The sequence below is a fragment of the Nerophis ophidion genome, linkage group LG25, assembly GCF_033978795.1.
Source record: "Nerophis ophidion isolate RoL-2023_Sa linkage group LG25, RoL_Noph_v1.0, whole genome shotgun sequence".
NCBI lineage: Eukaryota > Metazoa > Chordata > Actinopteri > Syngnathiformes > Syngnathidae > Nerophis > Nerophis ophidion.
In genome coordinates, this window is record NC_084635.1 from 40,022,098 (window position 1) to 40,042,727 (window position 20,630).

General features: G+C 33.5%; 1 protein-coding gene across 1 annotated transcript in view; it reads left to right on the top strand.

Annotated features, from left to right (window-relative positions):
- Positions 1-20,630, top strand: part of rbms1a (RNA binding motif, single stranded interacting protein 1a) — a 59,941-nt gene extending 39,311 nt beyond the window's left edge. Inside the window, exons 10-14 of the mRNA XM_061887704.1 lie at positions 3,022-3,072; positions 5,676-5,777; positions 14,170-14,238; positions 14,577-14,651; positions 18,314-20,630. Of these exons, the coding sequence (XP_061743688.1) occupies positions 3,022-3,072; positions 5,676-5,777; positions 14,170-14,238; positions 14,577-14,645 (291 nt within the window). The 3' untranslated portion in view covers positions 14,646-14,651; positions 18,314-20,630. The remainder of the gene's footprint in view (positions 1-3,021; positions 3,073-5,675; positions 5,778-14,169; positions 14,239-14,576; positions 14,652-18,313) is intronic.

Sequence of the window (20,630 nt, forward strand, 5' to 3'; positions counted from 1 at the left end):
TTTATATATATATATATATATATATATATATATATATATATATATATATATATATATATATATATAGCTAGAATTCACTGAAAGTCAAGTATTTCTTATATATATTTATACATATGTATATATTTATACATATATATACATATATATATTTATATATATATATATATATATATGTATATATATATATATATATATATATATATATGAAACACTTGACTTGGTGAATTGTAGCTGTAAATATACCCCTCCCCTCTTAACCACGCCCCCCACCCCACCCCTATCCCCCCACCTCCCGAAATCAGAGGTCTCAAAGTTGGCAAGTATGCACTTTAACAACAAGAGATTACAACATTTAGTTGTAACAAAACAGTTACTGTCAACCACTTGCGATCTGATCGGCTATCACATCTGTCTATCAACTGTATGTGTTCTCAAATTCATCCACTAACGGTCCCGATGAGTATCCAATCACTGGATGCGTAAATGTCACCTTCAACATGAGGCCAGCTAAAAGACTTTACTGACAACAACTCCTGATCTGATTGGCAAACTAACAACTGTCTATCAACTGTATGTGCCCTTTCACGTACAGTGCACGGATGCCTGCATTGTTGATTCTGAAGGCGTCTGGAAGATTTGGTATAGCCTGGCAACATAAGCTAGCTGAATTCTGATTGGATACAAAAATACAAGTAAAAACAACAGCACTGGCAGGAGCATAATATGACATGAAGAGAATATGAACACTTATACATATTTAAGGAAAGTAAATAAAACTACCGTATTTCCTTGAATTGCCGCCGGGGCGCTAAATGATTTAAAACCTCTTCTCACTCCGGCGTTTACCAAAGGCATGCGGTAAAGGCAAGCATGCGCTAAATATTTTAAAACCTCTTCTCACTCCGGCACTTACCAAAGGCATGCGGTAAATTTAGGCCTGCGCTTATAAATTTGAGTGTGATGTAAGGATACCGTCATGGAAAGCACATTTAATTGAAAAAAACTTTATTATGGTCTTACCTTGACTTATAAATGAAGTCCTTGGGCAGCTCCTTCTGATCAAAAGCATCGATAACTTGTTTATCGAAGTCTTCCTTATCTTTCTTCAGTTTTAAAAGTCTCTCTGCCTCAATGGAGATCTTCCTTTATTACCTCCTGCTTCGATGGAAAGTCCAGTTTAGAAAACTGTTTTATTTTAGATATGTAATCCTCCATGTTAAAAGTTCAAGCGAGAGGAAAAATAAACGATCGCTGCTCACTCTTGCTGCTTGTTGTCACTTCTTCTGCAGCCGAGTAGTCGCAAGAAGGATCACTAGCGCCCTCTACCACCAGGAGGCGGGAGTCATTTAATGACTCATATTTGACACACGCAGCTATGGTATATTATTAAAACGTAGCTGGTTACTGTTCTTTTTAGCATATTCAATAGCTTGGACCTTAAATCCTACTGAATAGCTCTTAATCTTCTTCCCTTTATGCGATTTCAAATGATTGAAAGCATCCTCCTCCATTTTGAAAATGATGACAGGTGAAGTGTCAGTCGTGACGTGACGAGTTTGACCTGGCAGAAATTCTAGACATGCGCTAATAAAAATAATATTTTGCGAAACGAGTTTGACCCGGCGTTAATCCTGAGCCGGCGGTAATGCTAAGCATGCGATAATTATTTTGGGAAAGGAGGTTGACCCGGCAGTAATTCTAGGCAGGTGCATACTATATACCCGGCGGCAATTCAAGGAAATACTGTATTATTTTATCTTTAATTATGATGATGATTTCTGGTTATGTTAGGCCAGCAGAGAAGGCTTGACCACTGATACTAAGAATATGTAAAAATTGCACTCCGACCGTCTTTACATTCGTGACGACCTTCTTAAAGGTTTGTAATCAGTCAGAAATATCAAGCAGCTAAAATGTGCCAAACGAGGATAATTGTGCTTTAAACTTTTCACATTGTGCACTCTATTAAATTTTTGTAACTTTGAATTTTTGCATGGGGTTTGGACGTTTTTCATAATATCCACAATGTTGAGTGGGTAGGGCGACACACAACACCGGAAATGTGTCCAATGAAAACCCGTTCGACCGGAACGCTAACAATAACAAATGTTTTGTGGGTGAATTATGCAAACCCACTACAATATAAAACAATAGGATCCAAACAAAATACAGTGTATGATCCTTGGTATCGGATCCACACCTAAATGTGTGGTATCATCCAAAACTAATGTCAAGTATCAAAGAAGAGAAGAATAAGTGATTATTACATTTGAACAGAAGTGTAGATAGAACATGTTAAAACAGAAAATAAGCAGATATTAACAGTAAATGAACAAGTGGATTAATAATCAATTTTTACAGTTTGTCCCTCATAATGTGTACAAAATAATAGGTGTATAAATGACACAATATGTTACTGCATAGACTAATTAGGAGTCTTTATTTGTTTACTTACTACTAAAAGACAAGTTGTTTAGTATGTTCAACATTTTATTGAAGGACTAAATTGCAAGAATAAACATGTTTCATGTACCCTAAGATTTTTTGTTACAATAAAGACAATAATGCCATTTTTTGTGGTCCCCTTTATTTAGAAAAGTATCCAAAAGTATCGAAATACATTTTGGTACTGGTACCAAAGTATTGGTATCGAGACAACCCTTGTTTGCCAACACGCTTTGCTTAGTTTTGACACACAAGATGGCGGACGTCATCCGACACCTATCATATTGTTGTCAAAAAAACAGCCAAAAGAGGTCAGTAGATGAGAAAAAATGTAAAAGTAAATAAAGTGTATAAATGTTGTCCTGATTTTCAACATTTTCTTCCAGGGCTTGCATGTTAGCACTTCATGCTGAGAGAAATGTTCCTCTTTTTTTGTTGGTTTACTCATTTTTTTTCCCTCAAAGGGTGTCTCACACGCCTGTAGCTTGAGATGATTAACATCTGTTCCTTTTTTCAGCATTCACGCAATTGATGTGTTTGACGCACAACACTTGTGGTCTGTCTGTCCTTGTGTAGGTGCAGAGCCATTCTTGGGTGGCACATCAGCCATATATCATGCAGCACCCGGTAAGCAACATGCACTTATGCTTCACACTTGTATTTCTACCCTTCTTGAGACATCAACAAGGAAAAGTACCTTCCATCTGAGGAGATATGAACAAGTTAGGACATAAATCATGGTCCCAATACGGAAAACCATTCCATCTAATAGAGAGCCATGTACTAAAGTCTGTGAACATTGCTCCAAAGTCAGGATTTTTTGTATGATAAAACAAGATGGCATTTAAAGAAGGACTTCCCTATTCATAGGATGAACAAATGCACTACGCTACTAAGACTATAGTGGCCGTTAACAGTTAGCTTCTACAGCTGGGTTAGTGAAATCTATCAAAATGAGGGTGCTCCCAAAAAGGAGGGGTTTTTCAAATTTACTGTGTGTTGTTTTAAAAGTGCCTCCCCCTTTGGTCAACACATGAAATAACAAGTGCGTGTAAAAAGGTGAAGTGCTCCCCCTCTGTCCAACATATGAAATAACTAGTGTGTGTAAAAATGTGAAGTGCTCCCCCTCTGGCCAACATATGTAATATCAAGTGTGTGTAAAAATATATAGTGCTCCCCTTCTAGTCAACATGTGTAATAAGTGTGTGTAAAAATGTGACGTGCTCCCACTCTCTAGTCAACATATGAAATAACAAGTGGTGTGTAAAAATGTGAAGTGCTTTCCCTCTGGCCAACATATGAAATAACAAGTGTGTGTAAAAATGTGAAGTGCTCCCCCACTGGCCAACATATTTAATTTCAAGTGTGTGTAAAAATGTGTAGTGCTCCCCTTCTGGTCAACATATGTAATAAGTGTGTGTAAAAATGTGACGTGCTCCCACTCTCTAGTCAACATATGAAATAACAAGTGTGTGTAAAAATCTGAAGTGCTCCCCCTCTGGTCAATATATGAAATAACAAGTGTGTGTAAAAATGTGAAGTGCTCCCCCTCTGGCCAACATATTTAATATCAAGTGTGTGTAAAAATGTGTAGTGCTCCCCTTCTGGTCAACATATGTAATACGTGTGTGTAAAAATGTGACGTGCTCCCACTCTCTAGTCAACATATGAAATAACAAGTGGTGTGTAAAAATGTGAAGTGCTCCCCCTCTGGCCAACATATTTAATATCAAGTGTGTGTAAAAATGTGACGTGCTCCCAGTCTCTAGTCAACATATGAAATAACAAGTGGTGTGTAAAAATGTGAACTGCTTCCCCTCTGGCCAACATATGAAATAACAAGTGTGTGTAAAAATGTGAAGTGCTCCCGTTCTGGCCAACATATGTAATAAGTGTGTGTAAAAATGTGACGTGCTCCCACTCTCTAGTCAACATATGAAATAACAAGTGGTGTGTAAAAATGTGAAGTGCTCCCCCTCTGGTCAACATATGAAATAAGTGTGTGTAAAAATGTGAAGTGCTCCCCCTCTGGCCAACATATTTAATATCAAGTGTGTATAAAAATGTATAGTGCTCCCTTTCTGGTCAATATACGAAATAACAAGTGTGTGTAAAAATGTGAAATGTGAAGTGCTCCCCCTCTGGTCAATATATGAAATAACAAGTGTGTGTAAAAATGTGAAGTGCTCCCTTTCTGGTCAATATACGAAATAACAAGTGTGTGTAAAAATGTGAAATGTGAAGTGCTCCCCCTCTGGTCAATATATGAAATAACAAGTGTGTGTAAAAATGTGAAGTGCTCCCCCTCTGGTCAACATATGTAATAACAAGTGTGTGTAAGAAATTGAAATGCGCCCCTTTGGCCAAAATTAATAAAAAAATAAATAGATAAATATGTATATAGAGACAATCTGTAATTACTTGGAGTAAATAATGAAGATTAAAAACCAGTTACACAAACGTAACTGAAAGCTTACCTTTTTTTATATTTGCATAGTATGTAAATACAAATCTTTATATAACTAGAAAGGGGGGTACTAAAGAGGTAGCCATTTTCCTCAGGTCTCAAGAAGGTGCGAAATACAAGAATGTGTGTGTGTGTGTGTGTGTGTGTGTGTGTGTGTGTGTGTGTGTGTGTGTGTGTGTGTGCGTGCGTGCGTGCGTGCAGGAAGTGGGTGTGTCCCTCCACCACAGTCCTAACACACTAAGTCATTACTTGACCTCTGTCTGCTCCGATGACACAGTTAAACTTCCCCCAAATAGAGCAGGATGGTGTCCCGATCAATGGAAACACAACGTGTACGTGCACGTTGTAAGTGTGTGTGTGTGTGGGGGGGGGGGGGGGGGGGGGGGTCTCCTTCTATCTGGATGGAGCAGGAAATGCCTGAAGCAGCAAGCGTCTTGTGACTCTTTGACTCTTCCAACAGATGCTTTGCTTTGGAACAAGTGTCTGCCCCTCCCCCGCATGTTATTGTTGGGACACACTCCACTCCCTAAAGGCCCCACACACACTATGTAAAGCGCTTTGAGTCACTAGAGAAAAGCGCTATAGAAATATAATTCACTTCACATCTAACTACTTTGTGTTGTACTGCATGTGATGCAAGTAGCCCAGCCGTGCATCATCTGTGTATCCAATGTCCCGTGTCATAGTTGTCTTGTGTCAAGTGGATTCTATTGGAGCAACTCCACCACGTGATCTCCAGTAAAAGGGCTGCTTTCTATTGCAGGCCCCGGTAATGTCGCCCTCTGTGGATCCATCCATGCCACTGCACCCTACAGCCATGATCACTCAGCAGATGGGTCAGCTGTCCTTAGGAAACACTGGAGCGGTGAGTGCAATTCTCCTCCATTGTTACCATTCAATTATTGATTGTGTCTGCAGTTAACTCATTATTAATCACAGTTAGACTTTTTTTTTAGTTGTCCAAAGTGCGGCCTGCAGTTAATTTTCCAACGGCCCGCAGCACATTCTAAAGTACGATTAAAAAAAACATCAAAAAGGTGTAATAAAAGAGTGGACAGGTGAAATTTAATGAGAAAAAGTTGCAATGTTGACTCTAGTAACACAAAGCTGCCATGCAGGATGTTTATTTTCACTTAAACTGTCATTGTTCAAGAAATAATAATGAATCAAAATCAATGTTGTTATGAATTATTGACATATTCAAGGCTCCAATGACTTCACATCAAATATTACACTTTCAAATATTTTTATGGGAAAATATTGCATATGTTGTGCTTTTTTCTCTGACAAAAAGGGCATAAAATAAAACCAATAAAAATAATAGTAATAAAAACTTATAATTGACAGTAGTTCTGAAGTTGATATAGATATTTAAGCGTTGAAAGTTAAAAAAAAATACATGACATCAAATATTACATTTTGAATTATTTTTATGGGAAAATATTTCATATTTTGTGTGTTTACTTTGTAAAAAAAAAATATTTTTTTTCTCTGACAAAAAGGGCATACAAAAAACAAACAGAAGTAATAGTAATAAAAACAATTAATTGGCAATAGTTCTGAAGTTGATTGAAAGATTTAAGCGTTGAAAGTAAAAAAAAAATTAATGTATGAATTATTTTTAACACTTGTATTAGTGGAGATGGCCTTTTAGATCGCTCCGAATTTTAGTAGATGTATATTTTTAACTGATTGTTCAAGAAATAATAATGAATCAAAATCAATGTTGTTATGAATTATTGACCTATTCAAGGCTCCAATGACTTCACATCAAATTTTACACTTTCAAATATTTTTATGGGAAAATCTTGCATATTTTGTGTTTTGTTCTCTGACGAAAAGGGCATAAAATAAAACCAATGAAAATAATAGTAATAAAAACTTATAATTGACGGTAGTTCTGAAGTTGATGGAGAGATTTAAGCGTTGAAAGTAATAAAAAAAAATTATATTAATTATTTTTAAGCCTTTTTTTAATGGTGATGGGCTTTTACATTGCTCAGAATTTTGGTATATTTTTTAAAAATAAATAAAAAATTGAAATCGATGTGGTTATGAATTATTGACCTATTTAAGGCTGTAATTACGTGACATCAAAGATTACATTTTTAATTATTTTTATGGGGAAATATTGCATATTTTGTGTGTTTACTTTGTAAAAAAAAACATTTTTTTTCTCTGATAAAAAGAGCATACAAAAAACAAACAGAAGTAATAGTAATAAAAACAAATAATTGTCAATAGTTCTGAAGTTGATTGAAAGATTTAAGCGTTGAAAGTTAAAAAAAAATTAATGTATGAATTATTTTTAACACTTGTATTAGTGGAGATGGCCTTTTAGATCTCTCCGAATTTTAGTAGATGTATATTTTTAACTGATTGTTCAAGAAATAATAATGAATCAAAATCAATGTTGTTATGAATTATTGACCTATTCAAGGCTCCAATGACTTCACATCAAATTTTACACTTTCAAATATTTTTATGGGAAAATCTTGCATATTTTGTGTTTTGTTCTCTGACGAAAAGGGCATAAAATAAAACCAATGAAAATAATAGTAATAAAAACTTATAATTGACGGTAGTTCTGAAGTTGATGGAGAGATTTAAGCGTTGAAAGTAATAAAAAAAAAATTATATTAATTATTTTTAAGACTTTTTTTAATGGTGATGGGCTTTTACATTGCTCAGAATTTTTGTATATTTTTTTCTAATAAATAACAAATTGAAATCAATGTAGTTATGAATTTTTGACCTATTTAAGGCTGTAATTACGTGACATCAAATATTACATTTTTAATTATTTTTATGGGGAAATATTGCATATTTTGTGTGTTTACTTTGTAAAAAAAAAACATTTTTTCTCTGACAAAAAGGGCGTACAAAAAACAAACAGAAGTAATAGTAATAAAAACTAATAATTGGCAATAGTTCTGAAGTTGATTGAAAGATTTAAGCGTTGAAAGTTAAAAAAAAATTAATGTATGAATTATTTTTAACACTTGTATTAGTGGAGATGGCCTTTTAGATCTCTCAGAATTTTAGTAGATGTATATTTTTAACTGATTGTTCAAGAAATGATAATGAATCAAAATCAATGTTGTTATGAATTATTGACACATTTAAGGCTCCAATGACTTCACATCAAATATTACACTTTCAAATACTTTTATGGGAAAATATTGCATATTTTGTGCTTTGTTCTCTGACAAAAAGGGCATAAAATAAAACCAAGAAAAATAATAGTAATAAAAAGTTATAATTGACGGTAGTTTTGAGGTTGATGGAGAGATTTAGGCATTAAAAGTAAAAAAATATATATATATGAATTATTTTTAAGACTATTTTTAGTAGTGATGGGCTTTTACATTGCTCAGAATTTTTGTATATTTTTTTAAAAGAAATAACAAATTGAAATCAATATTGTCATGAATTATTGACCTGTTTAAAGCTGTAATTACGTAACATCAAATATTACATTTTGAATTATTTTTATGGGAAAATATTGCATATTTTGTGTGTTTACTTTGTAAAAAAAAACACTTTTTTTCCTCTCACAAAAAGGGCGTACAAAAAACAAACAGAAGTAATAGTAATAAAAACTAATAATTGGCAATAGTTCTGAAGTTGATTGAAAGATTTAAGCGTTGAAAGTTAAAAAAAAAAATTAATGTATGAATTATTTTTAACAATTGTATTAGAGGGGATGGCCTTTTAGATCTCTCAGAATTTTAGTAGATGTATATTTTTAACTGATTGTTCAAGAAATAATAACGAATCAAAATCAATGTTGTTATGAATTATTGACACATTTAAGGCTCCAATGACTTCACATCAAATATTACACTTTCAAATATTTTTATAGGAAAATATTGCATATTTTGTGCTTTTTTCTCTGACAAAATGGCATAAAATAAAACCAAGAACAATAATAGTAATAAAAACTTATAATTGACAGTAGTTCTGGAGTTGATGGAGAGATTTAAGCATTGAAAGTTAAAAAAAATATAGATATATTAATTATTTTTTAGAAGTTTTTTAGTGGTGATGGGCTTTTACATTGCTCAGAATTTTTGTTAAATTTTTTCAAATAAATGATAACAAATTGACATCAATGTTGTCATGAATTATTGACCTATTTAAAGCTGTAATTATGTAACATCAAATATTACATTTTGAATAATTTTTATGGGAAAGTATTGCATATTTTGTGTTTACTTTGTAAAAAAACACTTTTTTTCTCTGACAAAAAGGGCGTACAAAAAAACAAACAGAAGTAATAGTAATAAAAACAATTAATTGGCAATAGTTCTGAAGTTGATTGAAAGATTTAAGCGTTGAAAGTTAAAAAAAATTTTATGTATGAATTATTTTTAACACTTGTATTAGTGGAGATGGCCTTTTAGATCTCTCCGAATTTTAGTAGATGTATATTTTTAACTGATTGCTCAAGAAATAATAATGAATCAAAATCAATGTTGTTATGAATTATTGACCTATTCAAGGCTCCAATGACTTCACATCAAATTTTACACTTTCAAATATTTTTATGGGAAAATCTTGCATATTTTGTGTTTTGTTCTCTGACGAAAAGGGCATAAAATAAAACCAATGAAAATAATAGTAATAAAAACTTATAATTGACGGTAGTTCTGAAGTTGATGGAGAGATTTAAGCGTTGAAAGTAATAAAAAAAAAATTATATTAATTATTTTTAAGACTTTTTTTAATGGTGATGGGGTTTTACATTGCTCAGAATTTTTGTATATTTTTTTCAAATAAATAACAAATTGAAATCAATGTGGTTATGAATTATTGACCTATTTAAGGCTGTAATTACATGACATCAAATATTACATTTTTAATTATTTTTATGGGGAAATATTGCATATTTTGTGTGTTTACTTTGTAAAAAAAAAACATTTTTTCTCTGACAAAAAGGGATACAAAAAACAAACAGAAGTAATAGTAATAAAAACAAATAATTGGCGATAGTTCTGAAGTTGATTGAAAGATTTAACCGTTGAAAGTTAAAAAAAAAATTAATGTATGAATTATTTGTAACACTTGTATTAGTGGAGATGGCCTCTTAGATCTCTCAGAATTTTAGTAGATGTATATTTTTAACTGATTGTTCAAGAAAAAATTATGAATCAAAATCAATGTTGTTATGAATTATTGACACATTTAAGGCTCCAATGACTTCACATCAAATATTACACTTTGAAATATTTTTATGGGAAAAAAATATATATTTTGTGCTTTGTTCTCTGACAAAAAGGGCATAAAATAAAACCAAGAAAAATAATAGTAATAAAAACTTATAATTGACAGTAGTTCTGAAGTTGATGGGCAGATTTAAGCATTGAAAGTTAAAAAAATATATATATATATGCATTATTTTTAAGACTTTTTTTAGTGGTGATGGGCTTTTACAATGCTCAGAATTTTTGTATATTTAAAAAAACAAAAAAAACAAATTGAAATCAATGTTTTTATGAATTGTTGACCTATTTAAAGCTGTAATTACGTGACATCAAATATTACATTTTGAATTATTTTTATGGGAAAATGTTGCATATTTTGTGCTTTGTTCTCTGACAAAAAGGGCATAAAATAAAACCAAGAAAAATAATAGTAATAAAAACTTATAATTGACAGTAGTTTTGAGGTTGATGGAGAGATTTAGGCATTAAAAGTAAAAAAATATATATATATATTAATTATTTTTAAGACTATTTTTAGTAGTGATGGGCTTTTACATTGCTCAGAATTTTTGTATATTTTTTAAAAAGAAATAACAAATTGAAATCAATGTTGTCATGAATTATTGACATATTTAAAGCCGTAATTACGTAACATCAAATATTACATTTTGAATTATTTTTATGGGAAAATATTGCATATTTTGTGTGTTTACTTTGTAAAAAAAAACACTTTTTTTTCTCTGACAAAAAGGGCATACAAAAACCAAACAGAAGTAATAGTAATAAAAACTAATAATTGGCAATAGTTCTGAAGTTGATTGAGAGATTTAAGCGTTGAAAGTAAACAAATAAATGCATGTATGAATTATTTTTAAACACTTGTATTAGTAGAGGTGGGCTTTTGGATCTCTCTGAATTTTAGTATATATATTTTTAAAACGATTGTTCAAGAAATAATGATGAATCAAAATCAATGTTGTCATGAATTATTGACACATTTAAGGCTATAATTACTTCACATCAAATATTAGACTTTGAAATACTCTCTGTAGAAAATGTATATTTTGTGTTTGACATATGAAAAAAAAGCTTTGTTTAATAAAAAAAGGATTAAAAAAAGATAATAAAAATGTTTCATCGACCGATAGATCTGAAGTTGATCTTGATTTGAGACTTCAGCGTTGAAAGTGTTAAAAATAAGTCATACTTTTTTTTTTTTACTATCAGGCCTTTTGGACCAGAAATAATTTTAGTGGGATTTAAATTAATAAGTGTAGTAAAAGAGCAAACAGGTGAAATTTAACGAGAAAAAGTTGCAATGTTGACTCAAATAACACAAATCTGCCATGCAGGATGTTTATTTTCTTTTAAACTGTCATTGCTCAAGAAATAATAATGAATCAAAATCAATTTTGTTATGAATATTTGACCTATTTAAGGCTCCAATGACTTCACATCAAATATTACACTTTGAAGTACTTTCTGGAGAAAACATTGCATATGTTGTATGTTTGCTATGTGAAAAGAGTGCTCTTTAACAACAAAAGCATAAAACAAAAAGATGGATAAAAAAATAATAAAAAAGACTGATAGATCTGAAGTGGATCTACAGAGGAGGGTGTCGCTTCCAGAAGGCCCACCGGCCTTGAATCAACACCCGGTTAAGAAACATGAAAAAAGTCCCTCTATTTAATGGAAGTCAGCACAAAAAAGCTGAAAATATGTCAGAGTGTCAAGGGGGGCTTGAGCGTTAAAAGTAAAAAAAAAAAAGTATGACTTATTTTTAACACTAAAATCCCTTTTGGATCACCAAGAATGTTAGTGGGGGGTATTTTACAGTCATTGCTGAAAAAATAATAATGAATTATCGACATATTTAAGGCTCCAATTACTTTTAAATCCATAACCAATTTTAGGGCTGCTGAATAATCTGGTTTCACATCTCAATTGCTGTTGTCATTTATTCCAATTCACATTTGATTCATAATTAATTCATTTGAGTATTTTCTATTTTCAAGACATTTTTTCAGGCCATCTCCGGCTTTCTCTACTTAAACGCATACGTCATACGTCAGCAGCCATGAGGAGATTTTATAACCTGTAACCTGTTTTTAAAAGGTCGTTTTATCATTTTTATACCAAATTTTATACCACAAGTATTTGTTTGAATCAAACATTGTGTTGAGTCAGTAATCAATTCTGAATCCAATCATCACCCCAGGAATTGAAAAGGATGGTGAGTTGTTGTAGGATTCACATCAATAATCAATTTGTACGTTAAACAATGTGATTATCCAATGCCCATCCATCCATTTTCTACCGCTTATTCCCTTTTGGGGTCGCGGGGGGCGCTGGCGCCTATCTTAGCTACAATCGGGCGGAAGGCGGGGTACACCCTGGACAAGTCGCCATCTCATCACAGGGCCAACACAGATAGACAGACAACATTCACAGTGTGATGATATTATTAGACAATTTTACATTAATATTCATAAATATTCACAGTTACAAAAGACCCATTAAGGGTGGCCATAACTGTGATTTCAGTTGATTGTTTTGTTGTCCTGTTTACTTTGAGAGTCCTATTCTATATATATATATATATATATATATACACCGTATTTCCTTGAATTGCCGCCGGATATATAGTATGCGTCTGCCTAGAATTACTGCCGGGTCAAACTCCATCCATCCATCCATTTTCAACCGCTTATTCCCTTTTGGGGTCGCGGGGGCCGCTGGCGCATATCTCAGCTACAATCCGGCGGAAGGCGGGGTACACCCTGGACAAGTCGCCACCTCATCGCAGTGCGGGTCAAACTCATTTTGCAAAATAATTAGCATATGCCTAGAATTTCTGCCGGGTCAAACTCGTCACGTCACGAGTGACATTTTACCTGTCATCATTTTCAAAATGGAGGAGGCTGATTTCAATCATTTGAAATCGCATAAAGGGAAGAAGATTAAGAGCTATTCAGTAGGATTTAAGGTCCAAGCTATTGAATATGCTAAAAAGAACAGTAAGCAGCTATGTTTTATTAATATACCATAGCTGCGTGTATCAAATATGAGTCATTAAATGACTCCCGCCTCCTGGTGGTGGAGGGCACTAGTGATCCTTCTTGCGACTACTCGGCTGCAGAAGAAGTGACAACAAGCAGCAAGAGTGAGCAGCAATAGTTTATGTTTTCCTCTCGCTTGCACTTTTAACATGGAGGATTACATATCTAAAATAAAACAGTTTTCCAAACTGGACTTTCAATCGAAGCAGGAGGTAATAAAGGAAGATTTCCATTGAGGCAGAGAGACTTTTAAAACTGAAGAAAGATAAGGAAGACTTCTATAAACAAGTTATCGATGCTTTTGATCAGAAGGAGCTGCGCATGGACTTCATTTATAAGTAAAGGTAAGACCATAGTAATGTTTTCTTTATTAAATGTGCTTTTCATGATGGTATCCTAACATCACACTCAAATTTATAAGCGCAGGCCTAAATTTACCGCATGCCTTTGGTAAATGCCGGAGTGAGAAGAGGTTTTGAAATAATTAGCGCCCCGGCGGCAATTCAAGGAAATACGGTATATACGTATGTATGTATATATGTATGTACATATACACACGTATGTATGTATATACATATATATATGTATGTATATGCATGTGTATATGTATGTAAATATATATATATATATATAAATATATATATATATATGTTTGTATACATATATATGTACATATACAGGTATATGTCTATATACTGTATATGTATACATATATATGTGTATACAGTATATATATATTTGTGTGTATGTGTATTTATAATGTGTGTGTATATATATGTAAATGTGTATGTATATGCATATACATGTGTGTATATATGTATATATATATTAATATATGTGTGTGTGTCTGTGTATATATGTAAAATTAATATATATATGTATGTGTATATATGTATATATACATATATATATTTATATATATATGTATACGTATATGCATGTATGCGTACAGAGAAAAGATAATGTGATGATGTTGCTATAATTGCAGTACATCGCTGCCAACGCGGGGGTTCAAGGTGCTTACATGCCACACTACACTTCCCTGCCTGCACCAGTGGTATGTTGACTTTATTAACACTTCCACATCTTCTTCAAGCATCACATTCTACTTCACCACCTTTTTCACCTTCATCAACAAATAGACCTGTGCTGCAAAACATTTTGTTTGCGCCATTCCACTTTTTTTGAAGTATTAAATATTTTATGTGATTGACGTGTAATTAACGTGTTATTAATCATGACCATGTCAACATCTCCCCAAACTTGTCCCATTTGTTTGTGCTGCTAACAATTTCACTTGTGCCGTTGCAGCTTTGAAATGATTCACCTTTTGAATCCAGAATTGACCATCATTTCTCTAGCGTGTTGAATGAATCAACATGTTTTGGTTTCCAGGAGAACAACACGCCCCAGCAGGTGGATTCTTCCAACAACTCCTCCCCTTACAGTCAGCTCAGCAAGTAACCACAGGTACACCACATAATAATCACATTACCAGGGAAATGTTGGACACTCTTCAATTCTTATCAGTCACATGATCTACAGTCACGTAGGACATATGACACTTGACACATTTACGTACAAAGTATGAGCCCAAACACATCTTTTGAATCTATTCTTGGACGTTTAAAAGTGATTCAGAGTCATAATGAATAAGAGTCATGATTCAGATGCAAGTCCATTGTTTTAGTGGTTAAAACAAGAACATTTGAGAGTGATTCAGTGTCATAATGAATTAGAATCATGATTCAGGTGCAAGTCAATTGTTTTAGTGGTGCAAAAAGGAACATTTGAAAGTGATTCAGTCATAATTAATAAGAATCATGATTTAGATGCAAACCCATCATGTTAGTGATAAAAACGTGAATATTAGAAAGTGATTCCGAGTCATAATGAATAAGAATCATGATTCAGATGCAAACCCATTGTTTTAGTGGTGAATAAATGAACATTTGAATGGATTCAGAGTCATAAAACCAATCATGATTCAGGTGCAAGTCCATTGTTTTAGTGGTGAAAACATGAACATTTGAGAGTGATTCAGAGTCATGATGAATAAGAATCATGATTCAGATGCAAACCCATCATGTTAGTGATAAAAACGTGAATATTAGAAAGTGATTCCGAGTCATAATGAATAAGAATCATGATTCAGATGCAAACCCATTATGTTAACGGTGAAAACAATAACATTAGAAAGTGATTCAGAGTCATAATGAATAAGAATCATGATTCAGATGCAAACCCATTATTTTAACGGTGAAAACAATAACATTAGAAAGTGATTCCGAGTCATAATGAATAAGAATCATGATTCAGATGCAAACCCATTATGTTAGTGGTGAAAACATGAACATTAGAAAGTGATTCAGTGTCATAATGAGTAAGAATCATGATTCAGATGCAAGTCCATTGTTTTACTGGTGAATAAAGGAACATTTGAATGGATTCAGAGTCATAAAAAGAATCATGATTCAGATGCAAACCCAGTCTTTTAGTGGTGAAAACATGAACATTTGAGAGTGATTCAGAGTTATGATGAATAAGAATCATGATTTAGATGCAAACCCATTCTTTTAGTGGTGCAAAAAGGAACATTTGAAAGTGATTCAGAGTCATGATGAATAAGAATCATGATTCAGATGCAAACCCATCATGTTAGTGATAAAAACGTGAATATTAGAAAGTGATTCCGAGTCATAATGAATAAGAATCATGATTCAGATGCAAACCCATTATGTTAGTGGTGAAAACAATAACATTAGAAAGTGATTCAGAGTCATAATGAATAAGAATCATGATTCAGATGCAAACCCATTATTTTAACGGTGAAAACAATAACATTAGAAAGTGATTCCGAGTCATAATGAATAAGAATCATGATTCAGATGCAAACCCATTATGTTAGTGGTGAAAACATGAACATTAGAAAGTGATTCAGTGTCATAATGAGTAAGAATCATGATTCAGATGCAAGTCCATTGTTTTACTGGTGAATAAAGGAACATTTGAATGGATTCAGAGTCATAAAAAGAATCATGATTCAGATGCAAACCCAGTCTTTTAGTGGTGAAAACATGAACATTTGAGAGTGATTCAGAGTTATGATGAATAAGAATCATGATTTAGATGCAAACCCATTCTTTTAGTGGTGCAAAAAGGAACATTTGAAAGTGATTCAGAGTCATGATGAATAAGAATCATGATTCAGATGCAAACCCATTATGTTAGTGATGAAAACATGAACATTAGAACATGATCCAGTGTCATAATGAATAAGAATCATGATTCAGATGCAAACTCATTGTTTTAGTGGTGAAAACATGAACATTTGAAAATGATTCAGAGTCAAAATGAATTTGAATCATGATTTAGATGCAAGTCCGCTGTTTTAGTGGTGAAAACATGAACATTTGAGAGTGATTCAGAGTCATAATGAATAAGAATCATGATTCAGATGCAAGTCCATTATGTTAGTGGTGAAAACATGAACATTAGAACGTGATTCAGTGTCATAATGAATTACAATCATGATCCAGGTGCAAGTCCATTGTTTTAGTGGTGAAAACATGAACACTTGAGAGTGATTCCGAGTCATAATGAATTAGAATCATGATTCAGATGCAAACCCATTATGTTAGTGATAAAAACATGAACACTAGAAAGTGATTCCGAGTCACAATGAATAAGAATCATGATTCAGATGCAAACCCATTATGTTAGTGGTGAAAAAAGGAACATTTCAAAATGATTCAGAGTCAAAATGAATAACAATAATGATTACGGAACATTTGAGAGTGATTCAGAGTCATAATCAATAAGAATCATGATTCAGATGCAAACCCATTATGTTAGTGGTGAAAACATGAACATTAGAAAGTGATTCAGTGTCATAATGAGTAAGAATCATGATTCAGATGCAAGTCCATTGTTTTGCTGGTGAATAAAGGAACATTTGAATGGATTCAGAGTCATAAAAAGAATCATGATTCAGGTGCAAACCCATTCTTTTAGTGGTGAAAACATGAACATTTGAGAGTGATTCAGAGTTATGATGAATAAGAATCATGATTCAGATGCAAGTTCATTGTTTTAGTGGTGGAAAAAGGAACATTTAAAAGTGATTCAGAGTCATGATGAATAAGAATCATGATTCAGATGCAAACCCATTATGTTAGTGATAAAAACATGAACATTAGAAAGTGATTCCGAGTCATAATGAATAAGAATCATGATTCAGATGCAAACCCATTATGTTAGTGATGAAAACATGAACATTAGAGAGTGATTCAGTGTCATATTGAGTAAGAATCATGATTCAGATGCAAGTCCATTGTTTTAGTGGGGAATAAAGGAACCTTTGAATGGATTCAGAGTCATAAAAAGAATCAGGATTCAGATGCAAACCCATTCTTTTAGTGGTGAAAACATGAACATTTGAGAGTGATTCAGATTTATGATGAATAAGAATCATGATTTAGATGCAAACCCATTCTTTTAGTGGTGCAAAAAGGAACATTTGAAAGTGATTCAGAGTCATGATTAATAAGAATCATGATTTAGATGCAAACCCATTATGTTAGTGATGAAAACATGAACATTAGAACGTGATTCAGTGTCATAATGAATTAGAATCATGATTCAGACGCAAACTCATTGTTTTAGTGGTGAAAACATGAACATTTGAAAGTGATTCAGAGTCAAAATGAATTAGAATCATGATTTAGATGCAAGTCCGCTGTTTTAGTGGTGAAAACATGAACATTTGAGAGTGATTCAGAGTCAAAATGAATTAGAATCATGATTCAGATGCAAACCCATTGTTTTAGTGGTGAAAACATGAACATTTGAGAGTGATTCAGAGTCAAAATGAATTAGAATCATGATTTAGATGCAAGTCCATTGTTTTAGTGGTGAAAACATGAACATTTGAGAGTGATTCAGAGTCAAAATGAATTAGAATCATGATTTAGATGCAAGTCCACTGTTTTAGTGGTGATAACATGAACATTTGAGAGTGATTCAGAGTGATGATGAATAAGAATCATGATTCAGATGCAAACAGGAACATTAGAAAGTGATTGTGTTTCCATCACAGTCCTGGAAAAGAAGAATGTCGTGCTGCGTTTCAGGCGGGCTGACGGGCGGCGAGCGATGACATCAGCCTCTCTCTGATTGGCCCACACACCAAGTGTTTTGCACAGTGTTGGGAAAGCAAGAAGAGAAGAGAAGAGAAGAGAAGAGGGGGACAGTGAGAATGCACTGGAGCTGTTGGCTAATCACACAAAAACAACACAAATAGATTTATTTTGATAAGAAACGACGTGCTCTTCATCCTTTTCTCTTTTTTCAAGAAGGATTCTCCAACAAAATCCCCCAGGACACGCCCCCTCAGTATGATGTGATTTTTAATGCATGAGGCCCCCCCCCCCGCCCCCCATGCAGGTTTTATGGGTTTCTACTTCCTGTCGGTGTGAGTTGTGAGTCCAGGCTGGGTGAAGATCCATGATTAGAAGGTGCCTTCCTCCACCAACATCTTCCAACTCCATCTTTCCTGAGTGCTGGGAGCAATAATGGAGTCCACCTGCAATACCACAACAAAAACCAAACTCAGAGAGCAATTTACTCCTTTTTTTTTTTCCCCCTCCTTGTCTTTGCTTTTTGTTTTTTCTCTTTTTGGAACGAGACGAAGCTTTCCTGTCTTTGCTGACCTCGTGTTCCTCTCGTGGTCCGCGGGGCCGCCGATCTACCTCATGGTTCTCAGTCTCATGCTGGCGCTGGCGGGTTTGCAGGTAAAGCCCTCAGCAGCGACGCCGACTGCGGAACAAAAAGCCTTGCTCAAGGAGCTGCCGGCTGACTCGGACTTCAACCTTTTGCAGCGACTCTTCTTCCTCCTCCCTTTTTTTTTATTTTTATTTGTCATCGCTTCTCTTTTTGTTTCCCACATAGTGACTTGACTTTAGTTGGATGCTCCCATTTCACAACCTGACTTCTTTCTCCTCTTTCTCACTTATCGGAGGTCAAACTTCCACACTTTCTTCACTTGCTTATGCAAAAAAAAAAAAGAAAAAGATTTGAAGGCGTGACGAGACGTTTTTTTACAAGTCACATGACCGCGGGGAGAAATGTGTCTTTTTACGCAAACAAACTAATTGTAAATAACAAAAATGCATTTAAAATGTAAAATGGACAAAAACAGAGAGGGTGGTAATCATCAGTAATCAGGACTGACCAATAAATAGACTTTGACATAAGCCCCGCCCACAAGGTTGAAGTGGATTTGGAACAATAAAAATAATTTGTAAAAAAAAAAAAGATAACTAAAGTTTATTTCTCTTTCCTATTTGGGCTTATTGGATACAAACTAAGAATCATCTTTTGATATGATGTACTTAGTCCATAAGTACACAGACGTGTACTTCATGTTTAGTGACGTTAATTCTTATTTTTACACTTTTTTTTTTTTCCAACTTGCATTGTATGTTATACTCTTCTGAAACCACCAGATGGCAGTATAAGTGTCCACATACGTGGCCATAAGACCCCAATTTAGTAGTGTACACCATTTTGGAAATAAGAGCTAAAAGGTGCTGTCCACGCATGTGGCCACTAAGACTTGAATTAAAATTTGAAAAAAACAAACAAGTATTTTGGTTTGGAATAAAATTATTTGACATTTATTATTTTGTTTTTTGTTTTATTTCCAATTTCAGTATTTTTATTTAAAATGTACTTTTAAGTTTGGTATTATTATTATTATTACACATGTTTTGTACGAATCCCATATTTTTTTAAATGTTATTCCATTTGTGGTTACAAATCTTGTTTGAATCTTTTTTTTTTTCTGTGTACAAATGAATTGTTTTTGTTTAAAATATTTGTTTTTACCTTCAGATCCATTCTATTTGCTGGTGATTTTTTTGTACAAACTGAGTATTTTGACATATTTTTTTTTTAAATTTGAATTGGCTGCAATTTTTTTTTTTTTTTTTTTACAAATATTCCCCCCCCCCAAGTCCTGCATTATTTCCAAATGTTTGCTGGCGTAAGAAGACCGTTTCTCCCTGCTCGTGAGCGGCTACGCGGCGACACGCTCGCTTCTTAGTTTGCTTTGCAGAATGAAAAAGATTGTTGATATTAACTGGTGGGAAAAAGTGATTTTTTTATTGTTTGCTTGCCTTTTCTCCTGGAAGATGACAGGACTTGGACAGTTGGAAAGAAGAAGTACTGCGATGTTGAAGTACTACTTCAAGCATTCGTGTACACAACAGGAAATACTTCAGTGTTTTACTGCAAGTCATTTCATGTTCTGCATTTATTGCTGAGAAAACACAATCTTGTACATTTTTTATCCTCATTGTTTGCCCTGACACCCGAAACATGACAACAATCATCTCCTTGCTCTCTCCTTTCAAACAATTCTCAATAAAAAAAACTTCTTTTCTCTGA